Source organism: Dinoponera quadriceps, unplaced genomic scaffold (genome assembly GCF_001313825.1).
Source record: "Dinoponera quadriceps isolate SergipeBrazil2010 unplaced genomic scaffold, ASM131382v1 scaffold3289, whole genome shotgun sequence".
Lineage (NCBI taxonomy): Eukaryota > Metazoa > Arthropoda > Insecta > Hymenoptera > Formicidae > Dinoponera > Dinoponera quadriceps.
The window spans coordinates 64,045-82,954 of record NW_014558238.1 but is presented as its reverse complement, the minus strand read 5'-3'; the positions used below and the strand labels follow the sequence as shown (position 1 = coordinate 82,954).

Genomic DNA, 18,910 nt, shown 5'->3' with positions numbered 1-18,910 from the left:
CTCGACTGCTTGTCCAAACAAGCGACAGTAGTTTTACACCCCTGTGTACACCGGAACGATACACACTAGAAAGAAGAATAGTTTGTTAAACGGTAAGAATGTTCAGGTTTGTGCACGTGTCCGGGAATTGATATTTTTACCTTGGGAAGTAATCGCTCGAGGTACGATGTAACGCAGAGGCAAATAACGAGAGAGTCGTTCCATAATGTTCTTTATTTCGTTCGCTTCTAAGCTGAAACTCGCACAACGGTAGCGCCGACTATACAACGATAATTATTAGACAACTTGTTCGCAAAGTTGATACTCGCGTATACGTACAGTATGTTACAAGAACTTAGTTCCTCAAACGCGAACGAGATTAAAGTGCGCGACACGAGTCGCTTCGCACAAAGCTTGCCCATAATGAGAAACTTCCTCTTCCACTCTTGTGCCGTCTGCGTTTTCTCGTTTCCTCTTCTTCTTCTTCTTCTTCGACAACTTCTCAACGCGGATCATGCCCTGCATGCTGACCCGCGAAGATGAAAAACCGACGGACGATTTCTGCCGAATATGCGAGACGGTGTCTCGCGACGAGCGTTTTTCTAAAACTTCAACAATGACGTTCCTCTACTAACTCTTCTAGTAATTAGAAACAATTCAAATGTAAATTCAATCGTGTGCGTGTGCGTCCTATCGGACGAGGAAATTGTGATTTACAACGAAACGGGTAAACTTCGTAATTAAGTGCCGCCGTAAGTGAGACAAAATGTTAACGGTAATCGATGAGAATACAAGAGCGGAATAATTGTTCATATCCCGCGTAATTTAGGCAGCACGCTTCGAGTTCGTCGGAAAGTAAGAGACAGAGAGAGAGAGAGAAGTTCACCGTGAAGAACGGGAATTTTCGCGACTTCCTCGAAGTACATCCAAGATTATCCGGACGCACTTAACTACCGTATGCGGAGAAATCGTTCGGGGAAAGCGTTCAACGTCAACATAGCCGAGCGTTGTACACTCGCCAAGAATTCGCAGAGATCTCGTTATTTGCTCTCCCGGTTACGCTCGCGTAGGAAAACATTCGCCTCTCCGCGTGATCTACGGAACAATTTGATTTCTTTTGAACGTCACGGAAAATATTTTTCAAATCCCATTTGCCCGGCGCGGTGTCGCGGGATGCAGGAGAAAAACGCGCCTCGTTATCGGCGCGGGAGAATCTCGCGTCCTTTGTACTTGATTTTTTCTTTCTTTTCTTTTTATTTCTCATTTTCGTGAGAGAGAAAAAGAGAGAGAGAGAGAGAGAGAGTTAATTTGCCTATACATCCGACGCGATTCCAAAGTTCCCAACAATCCGTGCGATACGACGGTGCCGGTACAACGTTATATTGGCTTGATACTTTCGTTAGACTTAAGCGTTAAGAGAAGCTCGAATTTAAGTGATAACGCACTCATTATACACTCGTCTTTTTGTTCCTTTTCCTTGGTTTTATTAATTACACGGTTATAAGCCCATAGGGATTACGAATTAATGGATTAAACGCATCGACGATCGGCGTCGGCACGCGCAACTTTTCAGAGCCGTATTATCCGTGTATCGTCGTCGATTACTAAATGAGCCTGTCGTCGGGACGCGGATCGGGATCCTCGGGGTAACTTTCCACACTCCTGATGAGCTCCTTTGTAACGCCCGAGCTCCTGTTTCGCCTCCGTGGTGGCGTAGGGAAATCCCCGGCTGCGTCCTCCAAATTTGGAAACAATCTGACGGGTTTCTCGGGCGCGTCTCCGATCGCGTTGCCCTTCGCCGGGCCGACATTGATATCACCGACGAGGCAGTGGAAGAAGTCCGATTCAAGGTCCGACTCGACGAGAGAATCCTTCGAACAGGGACTCGTCGCCCCGTGTGTATTCACGGTCGCTCCCGGCTCCGCGGCGTTCTTCACATCGACCTCCGTCATGGGCTTGTCCTCCCAGGTACAAAACGACACCTTCCTCGTTTTCGACGTTGACTCCGTGTCGCCGAAGATCTGTTCCAACGACACGGACAGACGGTCCGTCTTATCCTCGGACGTTCTACCGACTAGAATGTCATCGTCGCTCGCCGGACGATGCTGATCCATCACAGTTCTGTCGATCGCGCTACGCTTCTCCACCGACGGCACGATTTTCGGCTCGAGGAGCTTCTCCACGAGATTCAGAGCCGGTTTCCCGTCGGCCTTCTCCTGCCGCTTGGTTACTTCGTCGGGCTGGTCCTCCTTCTCCAACATGTCCGAGAGTGCCGCCTCCAGCTCGGTGAGGCTCGGCGTCATCGAGCTGAGATTACTCCCTTCGGCCGCCTCGTCATTCAGCACCTTCAGCAAGGTCGTATGATCGTTATCCAAGATCTGAGCTTTGATCTTCGGCTCGGGGCTCGGCGGTGGCGTCTTTACCCGCTGATCCTGGCAATCCTTCTTCAATTTGTTGCTCGTATCCTTGGCGAGCTTCTCGTCGAAGAAGTCGACGATCTCCTCGTCGACGCCCTCCAGCATCTCCTGCGGCAGCGACTCCTCCGATATCGTTCTGATTAACTTGTCCGTTACGTCGGTATGCGCACGCAACTCCTTCGACTCGTAAGGATCGTCGTACGGCTCGCTCTCGTTCGACAGGCTACGGCCGAAGATCAGCCTCGATTGGTCGGATCGATCGGATTCCCGGACGACGGCGCCGTTCCTGCAGGACCCGCCGATCGTATCTGCCAAATGGAACGTCCGCGGTTTAACTAGTCACGTACGCGAATAGTTGGATACCTTCTACACTCCAGACGATTAGCCGACCGGCCAGGATAGAATCCAAGAGCGGATAAGTACGCAGAGGGAGGGACGACGAGCACGCGCGTTCTCCGGGTTGCGGTCGGGCGTATATTCGGTTTACATAGTCGGCGATTTCTTGTAAATAGGGAGAGGAATTTCACTCATCGTCACTTCTTCCGCGGACCGAGACTCCTTCTTCGTGCCGTTCTCTCTGGGATTTCACGGGGTCTCCCGAGCGCGCGGAGAAATTGCAACGAGATTTCGCGCGTCAAGTCGGAGGATTCTATGCAATTTCGGGGACTATCTCTATTCCGGGACTAGAGATTAGAATCGTATTTTATCAAGTCGGCGGTAGTTAAGGTGGCTCGAGAGCGTTTGACAAAATATTCGATAAATCTGCGATATATACGGTGATGCTAAGGTTAATCCGAATTACTAACAATGCGTAACGGAAATTTCTCAAGTCTTTACCGTGTCGTATCCGGGAAATGTTTATAAACGTGTGCAAACATAGAAATCTCATAATACACCAAACTTCTTCCTTCAAATTCGACAGGTGTGTGTGTAAGATGGAAGTTTAAGAAAAACTATTCTGATATTAAAGACTAATATGCAAGTATTACAGACATATTTCAGTATTATTGACCGTTTCGTCTCTGAAAATACGATGGGAGGTTTATAATTTATAGTAATATTCAAGAATAAATATAAATATATAAATGTCAATATATATATATGTGCATACACACGCATATACATATACATATGTATGTATATATAAGTACATATTTAAATATATACTTCTTTTTATTATCTGCTTTTCTACCAGATCAACTGATGCACAAATATGGCATATATATTAATAAAAAAAAGATAAAAAATAATAGTTTCGTATTGTAACATTGTGAACGTATATTTATCTCAGCTTCGTTTCAAATTAACATTTACGATTCGATGAATGAAATAAATGTGTAAAAACGAAATTTTGCTTCACAAATAGTAAATTTATAAAAGAGACTTCCTGATTGCTACTAGGATACGGCACTTAATGCTGCCTCCTCAAGTTCTTTTCTCGCAGTCAAGATTTCAAGGACGACAAAAATTATAAATTAGCCTCCAACTACTCTCTTCAACCGGGAAAGCCGATTCTACCGATCTCTTTATGCACACATTGCGGAGATTTGTAATAATTTCATACGTACACCAGATTTCCCAACGCGTCTTAATAAATTGTCGATTTACCCAAAGCCGAGCGGTGGAGGTCCTCGTTCAGAAAAAATGGCTCCCTGCGAACTGGCGATGTCGCTAAGTCGGCAGTCGGTGGCGCTTGACTAATTTCCACCATCGTCGGAGGATCGAAGTGCTTTAACGATCTATAGAAAAAAAGGAAACGAAGCAGATTGATCGCGCATCGTCACGTCTGTGTATCGACCTCTTGGGTAATAATTGAATCGCGCGTGGGAGAGATACGGCGTCGATCGCGATACCTGCTCGGATCTGCGAACCAATCGTTGGGATCTTTGTCGGAATCGAGCGTCGGCGACGGCACCATGCCGAAGGATTCGGGCTTCTGCAACGACAGGGTCATATCTCGGGTAACGCACGATACTTCGAGCTCGGTCGTCTCAGCTTCCCCGGTCTCGGCGTTTTGCGGATAGTCCACAACATCCGCACCCTTAGAGAGTCCTCTCTCCGCGGGCTCGTCGTCGTGGATTTCGATTCGCGGCAAATTCTGCAATTCAAGGGACATATGAACAGACGCGTGAACGCGCCTCCTTTCTCGTGACGTTTGCTTCCCTCGATCGACTGTTTAAAGCGACTGCATTAAAAGGAAAATATATGAAGCAATACTAGACTTCTGCGATTTTCAATCTCACGTGTAAAGGCTGAAAATCGCCTCGTAACTCGAAGGAACGGTGCAGCATAGATCGATTATTTCCCTAGAAGTAGGGAAGCGACGCGCGCGAGAGATCGAAAGGATCGCGAAAATCGCAATTGTCTTCATTAGCTCGTGGGGTGAAACTCGTAGGTGACCTCGGAGCGCGATCGAGAGGCGACAATTTCGCGCTCTCGCGGATTGGTTTTCTCGCCTCGGAAAAACAGCGCGCGCCACGGCGCTTAATATCGATTTCAACGCGGCTCCGCCGGTTGTAAACCGTACCTCGACGGAGAGACGCCGGTTCGCCGAGTCGCAATTACTGATGTCGCTGAGGTCCCAATCCTCCAATTTACTCGGATCGTACTTCATGAATCCGCCGTCGGTGACCTCGTTCTCGCTGCAGCCCAGCTTACCCAGCACCTGATACGGCGACAGATGCTCGACGCTGCCGCGCCGCGGTATGTAGTCCTCGAGGCGCACGCTGGTTTTCTACGATCGAGATGAACGTGAGAGTGTGTAATCGTGTTACTTAACGAGAAGGAAGAAGAAAAACGTAAAACGAAACAGCTGGAGAAGAAAGTCCGCGGGAAAGACAACGGGCTACTCCCACCGCGTCTGTGCGGAAATCAACAATTTAAAGTGCGAGAGCGGGATGTTAATGTTTCGCGCGAATAAAAGAGATCAGACGGGTCGCGGAAACATTTCGAGTTTGATCGCGAAATTATCATATATTATGTTAACCTTGATCTGGGCGACTGATTTTAGTTGGCGAGCCTCGTTAATGGCTAACGATGCGTTTTTCCCCGCGGATTTCCCGCGTGTTCGATCGTTTCGAAACATGACGGGGAGGGGGGAGGGGGGGGGTTGGTTATAATACTGAACCTCGGAGAAAGGCGATAGGAAAGATTCGGCCGGAAGCGAGCCGGTGCTGCTTCGGACGGGTCTCTTCGACTTCATTTTCTCCCCCGCGCCTCTCTCGTCCTTCGTACTCTTCGCAGGATGCCTAGACACGTCCAGCTCATCGTAATTCGGCAAGCTAACGGTGCTGTAGTTCTTCGTCCTTGTATTTGCTTCCGTTCTGTCGTCGTCCCTCGAGGGATCCCTGATCCGCTTCTCGAGCTCCTTCGAGTTCCGTCTGTCCTGGCGATTAGGAGTCGAAGAGCCCTTGATCGACTCGCTCCTGGCGAATCTCTCGTATTCCTCATTCTCGAGAACTTTCCTGTGATGGTGGCCTGGCTCCGAAGTTCTCGAAGTTTTCTTGTCGGCGGACGTTCGCCTGCCGGAAACCACGTCGCTGGATATTATCCTTCCAGTGCCGTTAACCTGTCGGGAAGTCATTCACGTTCGTTATCGAAGTCGCGAGGAATTCGCAATTAACGAGGCCTCCTGGCCCTCCTTGCGTGTGTTTCTCGCGGCTCACGCATAGATTCGACGATATTTCTGAGGAACAAGAGGAATTGGCTGGAGATTTTTCAACTTTTCATTCCCGATTTAAAATGAGAAGTTTCGCGCCGCAGCTGTGCTATCCCGAGTCAACATTTCAACCCCACATTGAGTCTTCAAGTAGAGAAAACAGAAATAAACTTCCCATTTGTAGCATCAAAGGTGCGTTAATAATGCTTCATTGGTGCTACAAAGAGAATTTAGACCTCTCGAGGGGAAATTTCAAATTCTACATTAGGTCTTTAAATGGAGAAAACGGAAAGAGAACTTACCATTTGTAGCAGCAAAGGGGGTAACAATAGAAGACCCTTGAAGATCTAATATAGCGCTAAATAAACTTAATGCAGAACTGAAATCTCGGAACATCTCGTTTTCTCCAATTTTTAGATAAAACGACGGAGAGTGAGTAAAAAAAAAGTACAGTTTGAGTTTACAGTTACAGTTTACATTAGAGAAGACGACTGATATTTCCCAAGTCGAGATTTTAGTCTTACTTTAAGCCTAAATTAGTTCTACGCGAAGCGTTGAGAGATCTTCCATTGTGCTCCTTCGGCGCTACAAATGGGGAATTTATTGCCGTATTTTCTCCACTCGAAGACTCAAAGCAGAACTAAAATTTCGACCCCGGAGGGCTCTCCCTTTGCAACATTAAAGGAGCACTTATTGCGCTCCTCTGATGCTACAAACGGGGAACTCGTTTCCGTTTTCTCCGCTTGAGGACTTAATGGGGAATTGAAAATTTCGACTCGGGAAATTCATCGCTTCTTTTATCACGCTTAATTTGCAGGGGACGCTTCATTTCCCGCGGCTCGAGAAACCCCGCTCTCGACGGGTGAAAAGAGGGAGGAGAGGGCTGACTCGCCTTGTGTTCGTAGATCTCCCTCGTCCTTCGCCCTTCGTGCTTCGCATCGTCCGCGCCGATCCTCCCCGATGCTCGCGTCTCGCCATCGCCGCTCCGCTCGTCGCCGCTCGTCGTCGTCTTCGGCGACTTGACCGACGGCTGTAACGGTTCCTCGCTCGTCGAGCCGCGTCTCAAATTGGCGGTTACGTTCTCAGGAATCTCGTCCGGTTTCAGTGGCAGTGGTCTGCCTCTGTTTATCTTCTTTCGCCTCGGAGGTGGCACGGGAGTGACGTTCTTCGGATTGGAACCTGCCGGCAACGGACTCCCACGATCAGGCCGCGAAATCGTAACTAACTCCCGCGAGAATAATAGGCGTTGTGCCCGATACGCCTCTTTGTCACCGGCGGCACAATGACGGGCCGAGCCGGGCGCGAGTTTAACGACTTTAATAATGTTTAACAAAATCGGCTGGCCATTATCCGCCCGCGCGCCGTCGTCGCCGACAGCAGCGGCGGCGGTATTAACGCGACTCGTTAAAGATCTATATAGTAGAGCGATAAATTACGGGCTTACGCGCCCCGGATGGGGGACGGAGGGAAAAGAGGGCGGCGTGCTGACGGTTAAATTTGCGCGTACCGGCCTCGCTCGTCGCTGGTGTGTGGAGCTTCTCTCTCTCTCTCTTTTCCGTTACCGCTTCATAAGTACTTGAAATTGCGTTCGAGACGCGCGACAGAAAGCTAGCCGGTGCCACGGCCGAGAGACTAACGGATTTTTCACGCGACATCGCGAAATAATTTTAACGCTAAATTAGCGTCTCATGAGCGCAGAGAGAGAGAGAGAGAGAAAGAGAAAGAGAAAAACAAATTATTCGTTGGGAGATCAGCGAGATTCGATGGTTCCCAACGCGTCACTGCTGCTGCACTCCTCCGTTAATTTTGTTTTCATTTCGCCCCGCTCTCGGTTTATGCACTAACTCGATCCGCCGGCCGTACAATCTGACGATAAATTACACGCTTACAGCTGGACGTAGGTGTAGCGGCGGGATACGGACTAGTGTCGACAGTTAAATTCGTGAGAACCGAGCTCGTTCTCGGCGGGCTGGGCACTTCCAGATTAACGTCCACCCAGTCGCTAGGATGAAAGGGCCTGTCCACGGAGTCTATGCTCCTGCCCCTGGTGAGCACCTCCCTCGGCGGCGAGCCGGCGTATCCTATTTCGGAGCTGGGGGCAGAAAAGATCGAGATATAAGTCGCGAGATCCGCGTCTCTCGTCCGAGTATAAATAACCAGCGCGAAACGATATCGAATTTAATACGCGCGATCGATCGCACCGGCCGATACACGGAAATCCATTGTGACGCGCGCGCGGCTATCAGCCCCCCCCCCTCCCCCCGGCCACCCGGCACTTCCTCCCCGGTGCGATACATGGATGCGAGTAATTAAAAAGAAACGCGGGATATCGCGTTCATACGCGGTATCCGATGGATAGATGTATACTGCCGCTCGTAACAATGTATCGGAAACCGGAGGATGAATTTTTTATCTCACAGCAAGGGATCGAGGGGTTATAAATAATCTTCGAATCAGGTCGGGCGAACTCGTGACCTACGAGCCGGACGTGCGACCAGCCAGGTGACTTTTTGCGCCGTTGATTGCATCAGTAGAAGGAAATCATTGAGTCACCTGAGACCCATTCAGTCTCTGCGGCCGGCAGTGCAAGAGTTGACGGCTGACGAGCCGCAAAAAATCATGTTATGGATCACGGCTTGTCCCAGACCTGCTTTACCACACAGAACCACGATGAAAGAACGAAGTGCCACATTCGAGTGGATATTTGCTAAGGAATGTTGGAGTAATTATTATTTCACTTGGATTAAGTAAATGGTATCACTAGAATGTAGCATACCGAGAGAAAAAAGATGCTACGTTTAAGTAACATTTACTTAGTTTGAGTTGAAACAATTACGCCAATATTCTTTGGCAAATATTTGCTTGAACCTGGCACTGTTTTCTTTCAGTGCACGATCGCTCGTAGAGGAAGAAGTTTCGATAAAAGGCGCGGCAAGGTAGAGGATCGACCGTTATATGGTACACGCGGTTAAAAGAAAGCGCAAACAGAATTACAGAGTATTATACGCGGTTAAGCATTGAGTTAAAATCAGTTCTTGTTGGGAAATGTTTATATTAAATTTCTTATTTACCCGCGTGTTAATTTAACATATTGTGTTTATGTTATTTTATGTCGAGTCGATATTCAACGTCTATAAGTGTTAAGATAAGACATCTTATTCTTCTCAGTATCGATTAATATATTGTGGATATTAATTTTTTATACGTTTCTGCTTCTTTTCAATGTATTCACCTTATGTTAAATTAACAAAAAATTTGTTACAATATGTTAAATCAGCACACGAGTGCGTGTGAAAGATTTAACGAAAAAATTCGAACAAAGACCAATTTCAACACAAGTACAAGATATCTTTTACTGTGTAAGGTAGACTCTTTTTGTTCGGAAAATCGCACGAAAGTGGATGATGTACGAAGTAGATCGTCGTGCTTCCTTGTTCGATATCGACTGATATAATCGATCTGCAAACCCGAAGATATTCCAGCTCGGTTAATCCCGCGGTGACGGTGCTCGGGGTACAATTTGCGTTTATCAAAAAGTACAGCTCGATGTACTGAAATAATCCGGAGTTGCGATACAATGCGGCGTAGCTTTATACGGTTTATCGCAAATGCATTCCGTGTTTCTTCGTGTCCCCCGAGCTATAACTCTTTCGGGACGCGAGACATTACTGGAATTTCTACCGTGCAGTCTCTTCTTCTCGCACGAGAGTACCTTTCAACTCCGTACAGAATACCCCCGGTGCCCGCGAACGATTTAGAAGTATCTACGAGGAGGGAGGAAGAATTCCATCGGTCTCGCCAGAGCGCCTCCTTTTGTCACTGATTTATTTACATCGGAACGTTGCATCAACGTAGCGTGACGTATCGTAACACGTGCGCAGTTACAGTACACAGGCTAATCCCGACTCACACAGAGCTTCTTTTGTCTTCATTACGAAAAGAAGAGACGCCGTTTCTCTTTCAATCTGTTTGTCACGATCATCGCGTATGCACGTAGGAAATCATAACAGATTTCTTCTTTATGAGACTGGAACGATACGGGCGCGCGCGCTATTTAGCTGTTATGCTGCCCGGCAAAATTGGACCTTTTCTTACATCACAAGTGTGAACAGTGATGTGTTTTTTGCCTGGACGAATCCGTTGTCGAAATTTGGCTAAAACGACGATTTTAAGGGTTTTCATGACCCAACATCAGCAAGAAATGTTTTCTTTCAAAATTTCGTCGATGCCGCGCGAAAATATCAATTTTCAGCTTTAAAGTGCGTTTCCTTTCGGTAAGATTTTTTCGTTTTCGAGATATAGCAATTTGAAAACAGCTCTTTTCACATTTAGCACATGGAAAGAGAAGGTGTTTTACTCCAAATTTGCAACACGATAGAAACGGGCAGCTTCTTCCTTTGCTACATTGATGAATTTCATTATTTTGACGAAACAACGCGAATAAGACCCGACAGATCGAGCTTCGCCTTACATTTAATGCGCAATAATATCGATAATATGCGGGTGACGGTTGCCTGACCTACACCAACGTGGCGCCGGCATGGCGCATGACACGCGCAGTTTATTTACTATGTTAACCCCCCTCCCCCTCCCCCCAGCACGTACACACACGTATAAGCCGATGCGCGGCGTAATTTATGCCTCGGCGTGCGAGAATAATTTACGCGAAATCCTCATTCTCCTCGTTGTTCTTGCGGGCTTGAGTGAATTAAAATTCACATTGTCGAAACAATTCGTGCGACGCAGGCGGGGATTATTATAAACATATTCCCGCTATGCGCCGCTTTTACGAGATTAGATTCGCCGTATCTCCGCTTGTGTTTTTCATTTCGCGCACGTGATCATTAATACGCGCATCTATCGACCGTTCTCGCCGTACCTTCGGACTTTCGTGGACTTTCGCGTCTCGTCTTACCTCTCGCGTACCTCTCCTCCGTCTTTCGCACACTGAGAAGAAGATTTCTTCAAATTTAATCATAAATTTTTCATTGCATCCAAAGAACTTTCATCATTGGCATGCTGCAGAGAAGCTAATGTTCGGTTAAGTTTCGATTAATAAGTATGATTGTTAAGACTTTTCATTTCCGCTCGAAACGAAAGACAATTTTCTCATGGAGAAATTATTCGCTTCATTCTACACACTTATTGTGACCAGATAATATTTCATTTGGTTAAACGATATTATTTTAAATAATAGCGTTCTTTCTGTTAAATAATAGGCTTTGCTCGAATGAGACAGTATAATTTTTACCCACAACAATATTTCGTATATGTTGTTTCTATGAGACGAGTTTTGGTCAATAAATAAATAGAAACACTAAATCTAAAGAGACCTTTTCCCCCGCGCGGGGAGGAGGTCAGCGACGTTTCCGTAGTCTTTCCTCCGTTTTTCTCCTTAAACAGGCCGCGTTGAAATTGAAAGTCGCCCGCAACGGAAGATTAACGATGTCCAACGTTTGCATGACGTGGTTCGTTGCCGCTTACGATCTCTCAATAGTGGATGGTACTACAACGTTTCGCAACTCCTTGCCGATAATTGCCGGAGTGATCAACGGAGAAATGCTATTACGATAAACACGGCGGCTTTTCCTCCCTTAATTTCGCCTCCGCGGCTCTAATGCGAAAATAAACAGTACTATCTGCGTCGTTAATTACGGCCCGATGATAAACGCCAGTTCAACGTCAGGCGGCCTAACGGCGCACCGTACGAGGAATACATCTCGTCTCGGTTATGAAACTGTTATAAAATTACCGCCCCGTAATTTTACAACGTATGCTCGTTTGATCCATTACACGCGGGCCGTGTAATTAATAAATTTTATCAGCGCAACCTCCGCCGTTAACGACTAACGCACGGCTGGAAATCCGAAAACCGACGGTTACCGTCGGTCACGGCTCATCCCGCCGGTCGGCGGGGACGTCTGTTTAATTTCTCGACCGTGATCGGAAAATAATTTCTGTCGCTATAAAAAAAAGGAAAAGAGAGAGAGAGGGGGAAAGAAAATACACGTGACTCCCGTGATGAGACGTAGGGAGGCAAAGATCGATCGGAGTTAAAACACTGAGAGAGCGCTTAGTAAAGCTCTCGCCGTGCGAGCGGAAATTATTCTCCGGTCGCATCGAGCGTTACGCGAGCGCGATAAATATTAGTCCGAGCTAAAATACGGGGTGCTTCAGTTTCGGAATAATATTTGGCCGCATCGAGCTCTCTCTCTCTCTCTCTCTCTTTCTCTATCTCGTTCTCGAGGAGCGCTCGTTGCACGCGGAAACCCGTGAATGATCTTCCGCGGCGGAGCACCTGCGCGCGGAGTTAGCCGCGTAACTGCAGATCGTAATGCGATAGAATACGCAGGTATGCTTACGTAATAACTACACACGATACGTTTGACGACAATAAATTAGAGACATTAACCGGGCAGGCCGCGTGTGCGTAGCAGCAGCGGGGCCGATCACCCGTTAACACCGCAGCGGCGAGCTTATCGATCGGTCTAATCGTTGGCCCCGGCAAAAAAATCTAATTGAACCGGCAACCGGCGCGCACCGGCCAGTTGTGGGAGGGGCGAAGGAGGGAAAAAAAGGAGGACCGGAGAGAAAGTAGATTCCTTTGAGCTGCGTATAATAATTGCGAACGGCAAGGGCGTGCGTGCGCGCCGCGGCAATTCTCCGTGACACGCGTGTCGTGTCGGCGGCGGCGGCCTTTGCTCCACCGCTCGCGCGTTTTCCGTTTCCAGATTCCACGAAAGATTATCGAGATTAATCGCCGGCGTTTACATTGTCGGGGAGTTTCGAAGTATCGCCGCTACCGAAGATCGCGCCGGCCGAAATAACCGGGCGTGTTGCTCGCAGCACGCCCGGCGCGTAAATCTCGGATGCGAAGCTCACACGACCGGCGACTCTTAAAGCGGAATACCGGGCTACTTACCACAAGCGGAATTCATCTCGGGGGGACACGTACGGGTAGTTTTTACAAAATCAGAACGGTTTTTCGACACAAGCTGAACCACTCGTCGCGCGGCTCGCCGCGAAAAATCGCGGCTGAGATTTCCCAGCACAATTTCACGTGATTCCGTGACCGCGGCGGGGAGGAGTTCTTCCGATTTTTGCGATTCGCGCGTCTCGCGGAAATCGCGGATCTCTCGGTCCTCTTATGGAATTTCGCCATTTCTCAGGATTCGCCGAGGACTTTTGCACCTGCGAGCGAGCTCCGTCGTTCCACTGACCCTAAAAAGGAATCGAGCCGAGGTGCGCGAGGCGTAGGATGAGGGCGACCCGGAGCCGACCCACGCTCGATCATCGTCGTGTGTGGATTCACTGTCACACTGCCTAAAAGCTGCCTGAATATAGGATAAACTTGTCCACGCGGTATAGATCCTTCTTCACGATAACGAGAGGATCGAGGGGAGGCTCCGGGGTTTTGTAACATCCCAACCGATTGTGTCCGAACGTCCAAAAATACTCCTTATCGAAATTCACTTCTTTCCTCTTCCCTTACTTCCTTTTTCTTTTCTCTCTCTCTCTCTCTCTCTCCCTCTCTCTCTCCCTCTCTCGGTCGGCGCGTCACGATAACCCCGAGTACGGCCTGATATCATGCGACCCATTATATTATTATCAGGTGTGTACATTAATTCGGTGCTTTTAATTTTACTCACTTCTATGTAATAAACATTTTAAATCGAAATCTTTTCCCGCTCAATTGTGATTTTGAAGGAGCTGCCAGCTGCCGTTTACAAACACCATGATTGCTGTCGGTAAAATACGCATTCCATATTGCATTTCATTGGCATGCGTTTTAAAGCGATAGAAGACGTTTGAAAATCTATCGATGACTTTAGAAATTCAAAGTCGCCAAGTTTCAGTCCCGATAGAATTCGACAGCCGGTCGATAGATAGTGCAAAATCACTGACAACAACGGTGATTATTTCGATAATTAACGTTGCACCACCTTCCATGGATAATTAAATCTCGATGTTTGCTAACAAAACCCCTGAATTAATTTATATATCTAATATATATATGTATAAAGTCGTTTCTCAATAAATATATCAAAAGAGAGTCGCGAGCACCTTCCGGGAAAAATTCTCGGTGACATTCTCTCTCACGGCGAGATCAAGAATGTAATCTTGTTTCTCGCGCTCCGAGAGAATTTTGAAAACTGTCTCGCGTCTACGAGGTCCATTCGAGAGATCGAACAATTACAATAATAATATCCTTTTATTATATTATTGTATTCAAACTGATTATTTATTATTATATTGTTGTATTTTATATTCCTTCATTCGTAAGGCATGCGAAGCTTTTTTGGGATGAGTATCGGCTGATGAGAACCGTAGAAATGTATAGAAACATCCGTGAACTGCCGTATCGCGAATACGCCGTGATTTAATCTCGAGAGGTGACGAATTAGAAATAATATTATGTTATCCGCGCGACTCGCCATCGCCGCTCGCCGTCACGAGAACGTAACCATTTAAGGTGGAGCCGGTACCTGGCCACCTCTCTCGATTCATTGTCGGGTTAGGCTCACCTTCGATGATGACGCTTACACGCTCGGCCGTTCGGATTTCACTTGGAAGGTGTTGCCGTCGCAACCAGGAAATTGCGTTCTTTCCTCTTTTACGCTCGCTATCGCGATTTATTGCGCGATCGGCGGAAGATCGTAATATACCTCCAATACTTACGGAAGATAGCGCCGTTTAGTTTAATTATGGAATATTTACTGCGTACTCGACAGGCCCTAATGACACGGAGCTGACGGCGGGCTTTCCGTCGCTTTTTTTATCGTTGAAATAATTGTTCAATGTGCTTCCCGAAGCATAAGACGGCGCTCAATTCTATCATAGCGGCATAATTAATTATTATTAAATCAATTATGAAAAATCACACCAAGCGATAAACATTACCATTATTTCCTCGGAATAATACTACTTTCTCAATCGATCCGTCACATTCAGATGATCTTGTCGAACAACACACGGTTTGCTCTAGTGAAACAATAGCGTTTTCATTGAAACAAAATGATACTTGATATAAAATTATGTTGTTTATATTAGACAAACCCAAATCAAACAAACACGCATACTAAATCCGGAGAAACCCCTTTCTCTGTCTATGTAACATTATTACTTGTTCGTTAAGCTTGAATTATCGAGTTTACTTTCTAATTCAAACAGGCGGACCTTCTATCGCAAATCCTTTTGCAATACACTCGCCGTGCAAACGCTCTTGCGTGTACAAAATCCGTCGCGTTAACGGGGTGATACAATTTTTCCGTGAATCACAAAGTAGCAGCTATCGGTATTCGCTGTTGGTTCAGTTATCTGCCGAATTAATACGTTACGTGAATTATATCCCCCAACCGCCTCTAAGTGATTATCCTCGCGACTCACGTTCTCGCGCGCAATTAACAGCAACATGATGCGCGCCTCGCTCTTGGCAATAACGCGTGACGCGTTGAATTACCAGCGACATGACTCTTAAAAGCGACACTGAAATTCTGTTTATACGTTTAGCCGATAAAGCCTCGCGCATCCCGCCGTTCATGACTCGTAATCGCGGGATTCACGAGCGCGAGCTAAAAAGAAGGGGGAAAAAGCGGGCTTACCTCGTAACTCGCTGCGTGGCGCCTCCTAAGACCGAGCCCTCCTCCTTTAAACTTGGATAAATCTGCAACAAAAGTAAGAGCGCGCGTGTGAATTTTGCATCGTCGTGCAAACTGCAATGCAACGTTCCTCCGTGGAAATTCAAGTGAAGTTAGGAGAGAGAGAGAGAAGAACGCGAGATCCGTTCGAGCTGCCGATATTTTTACCGAGTGAAATATTATCCTCGAAGATAAGCAGTGATGATATAATGACGCAGCAACGTGAGACGCATCAGAACGGAGTATGACTCAATTTCATCGACGACAAATTCAATGGCCGGATCGTCGAAGATTAAGAAGCCATTAACAACAACGGTGGTTGACGCGTCGTCTGCAGAATTCGAGAGAGAGAGAGAGAGAGCAATTCTCCGGGCAGGTGTCGAGACGCGCAAGAGACGGATGAAGGATCGTCCTATCGATCGCGCGGAGCCGATTAAGCTAATTCGCATTATCTGGTTCATCGGCTCGTTTACTCGACCGAAAACCATAGACGCGCCTATTTGTGCCCCGTGAATCGTGATTCCTCCCACGGAAAGTTCGCGGATCCGTCCGCGAACTCCCGAGAATCATTCACGAGGTAATTAAAATCCTCCCCCCGACACGATCGATTTTCCTCGTTCTCGTTATTGTAATTGTTCGGTCTCTCGAATGGACCTCGGAGACGCGAGACAGTTTTCAAAATTCTCTCGGATCGCGAGAAACGAGATCATTCTTGATCTCGCCGTGAGAGAGAATGTCACCGAGAATTTTTCCCGGAAGACGCTCGCGACTCTCTTTTGATATATTTATTGAGAAACGACTTTATACATTGATATATTTTTGTATATATTTACTTTCGAGCTACTTGAAATTATTACAGGAAGTTCCTTGGTACGTAGAGACACCCGCCTCCTCCTTTTCCATCTCCTCGGGAAATATCGAGCAAGCGCAAATTAAATTAAACGCAAATATTTCAACGGCGCACGTGGGGTTGTAACTTGAAAATCGCCTACCTAAACTGTACGCAGTTGGTATCAAATTAACGTTCTCAATATCCCGTTAGCGTTATCCGCCTATAGAATCCCACTTCCGCTCTTATCCCCTCGATAGAAATGTTAAAAGTTGGTGAAATTAGAAACGCACATCCGTTCATACCCGCGGTGAGTAATTTAGGGCCCCGAAGTGTGCCTGCGAACAACTCCCGGGAGTTGATTTGCAAGTGCCAATAATTATCTCCTGAGGCCCTCCCCCCCTCGTTATCTTCCAATTTATTGAAATGGCCCGAGACGGAGGCGGACGAGCAATAAACTCAACGGAAACACGGCTTGGTCCCTGACACTCTTGTCGAAGGATTGCGCAATTCAGGCGGCCATCCTGTGCGAGCCGTTGCATAATACTCTTTGTTATATCCTCGCGGAGAGCGAAAACACGATGGCGTGCGGGAGAGGCGCGAGTAAGCAACGAACTCGATACCGCGGCCGTCTTTTTACGATCGACCTTCGGCCGCGAGATATACTCGGGTAACTCGTTCACGACGCCTTCCGACGCGTTCGCCACGTTCGACAATTTTTTCGCGAATTAATGACCCGGCACGCGCGCACGCGCGCGAAATGTGCGCGAGATTTTACATCCGCGGCCGGTCGCTGCACGGAAGGAAAGAAAAGGTTGGTTTCGAATCTACCGGAAGGTGAACGAGATCGGACGCGTTTCGGCCGGAGGAAACGGAATTTCCCGCTTCTCACGGCTCAAATTCGGTTCTTACAAACAGAAATTCTGGTCGTTGAAATTCGGACGTTCGGCTCGTTCGCTGTCTAGTAAGGTAAAAGCATCCGTGCGGACACGTGTCTAACTCGGGACACATTCTTGTTACCCTGTACAAATATTTCGTGCATTTAAAGATTAAATAGTCGTATTTAAAGAGCCAAACAACAAGAACGCCCACAGTTGGATACGCGTCCAGGCATCGGCTACATTTATCTCAATTCCACCCGACTTTTTTTGCCGCACGCGTGCGTCGCTCAGATCGCTGAGGATTTTCACCTTCGAGCAGATTTCGTCGTGCATATTCATAAGAACGCGGAAGATTCGCAGGAGACGTCGAGGGGAATTTAGAAAACGACGGATACCGCGCGTCAATTTTAATCTGTCGAGTTATAGAAAGGACAGGAGAGTCATCCCGATGTGTGTGCACAGGTAGATAGGATGAAGACGATATTTCGAGCGGCGGGTTCCGATCGATTCGATCTCGCCCCGTGCCGGGAAAAGGGAACAAAGTGTCCTTCGGAATCGGTGCATAGCGAGGAAGGTCGCTCGCTTCACGCCACGATGACTTCGGCGGTTCGAGCCGGGCGCGAACTTTGAGCAAACATCATTTCTCGCCAATTCCGTCCACATTCGAGAGCGGGAGATGCGATTTCCCTTTTTAACTCATCGCTGCCGTGCGTGACACGTGTTTTTGCGCTTCCCTCCCGGAAGGGGGAGAGGGGGGGGGGAGTATCGCAATTCCGCAAAAAGGAAAGGGAAGACGATGAGATCGAATGACGAGTTCGTTAACTGCATACCGGGAACGTCCATGTGTGCGGAATATACTGAAGGACCTTTCTTCGATTTTTTCCCCCGTTCGATTGCAAAGTTGCCGAGTGCAGTTTTCCGACACGCTCCGCAAGTCACTTCGACACTGCGACGCGGCGATTCCATCTCGAGACTCAGCGGAGTCGACGACGACGACGACGTTGCGAAACGGAGCGATGAATTAAAACCCGACCCGTAACGGGCTAATCGCGAACAAACTAGCTCAGGGCCGATATAACTTTAGCGTAATACGCACACGTTGTGATCACCGTGGCGAATAATAGCTCGTTAATGAGATTAGCGGGATGAGAGAGAGAGAACAACAGCATCCTGGCGCATCGATCTCTCGCGCGCTACAGCGTACACGACGATATCGCCGTACGTCCGCTGTACGTGCGTCCACGTGCAGCCCCCGTACGTATGAACAGCCCTTTGGAAATCGTACACGTGTCGCGCGGGCGCGGTTTACATTGCAAATTCGTCGGGGAACTTCTCGCGCGGGCGGGCGACACACCGTTGCCGGCGTCGTCGGCGCAAAAGTTATTTTACCGATTAAATTACGACCCTGCGGGAACCGGTCGCCGTTGGTCCGGAAGCATTGTTTCAGCTAGCGTCGCTGCGAAACACATCCGAGTCTCACGGGAACGTCTCCGACTGCCCCCCCCCCC

At 47.8% G+C, this 18,910-nt stretch overlaps 2 protein-coding genes across 2 annotated transcripts in view; one reads left to right on the top strand and one right to left on the bottom strand.

Moving 5' to 3' along the window:
• LOC106749745 (phytanoyl-CoA dioxygenase) overlaps nucleotides 1–18,910 on the top strand; it is an 88,134-nt gene that overhangs the window by 31,698 nt on the left and 37,526 nt on the right. The window lies entirely within an intron of this gene.
• LOC106749744 overlaps nucleotides 199–18,910 on the bottom strand; it is a 26,586-nt gene continuing 7,874 nt past the window's right edge. The window contains exons 3-10 of the mRNA XM_014629478.1: nucleotides 15,657–15,718; nucleotides 7,944–8,146; nucleotides 6,947–7,233; nucleotides 5,524–5,964; nucleotides 4,924–5,130; nucleotides 4,250–4,494; nucleotides 4,005–4,135; nucleotides 199–2,704 (exon numbers count right to left, since the gene is read on the bottom strand). Coding sequence (XP_014484964.1) covers nucleotides 1,584–2,704; nucleotides 4,005–4,135; nucleotides 4,250–4,494; nucleotides 4,924–5,130; nucleotides 5,524–5,964; nucleotides 6,947–7,233; nucleotides 7,944–8,146; nucleotides 15,657–15,718 — 2,697 coding nt within the window. The 3' untranslated portion in view covers nucleotides 199–1,583. The remainder of the gene's footprint in view (nucleotides 2,705–4,004; nucleotides 4,136–4,249; nucleotides 4,495–4,923; nucleotides 5,131–5,523; nucleotides 5,965–6,946; nucleotides 7,234–7,943; nucleotides 8,147–15,656; nucleotides 15,719–18,910) is intronic.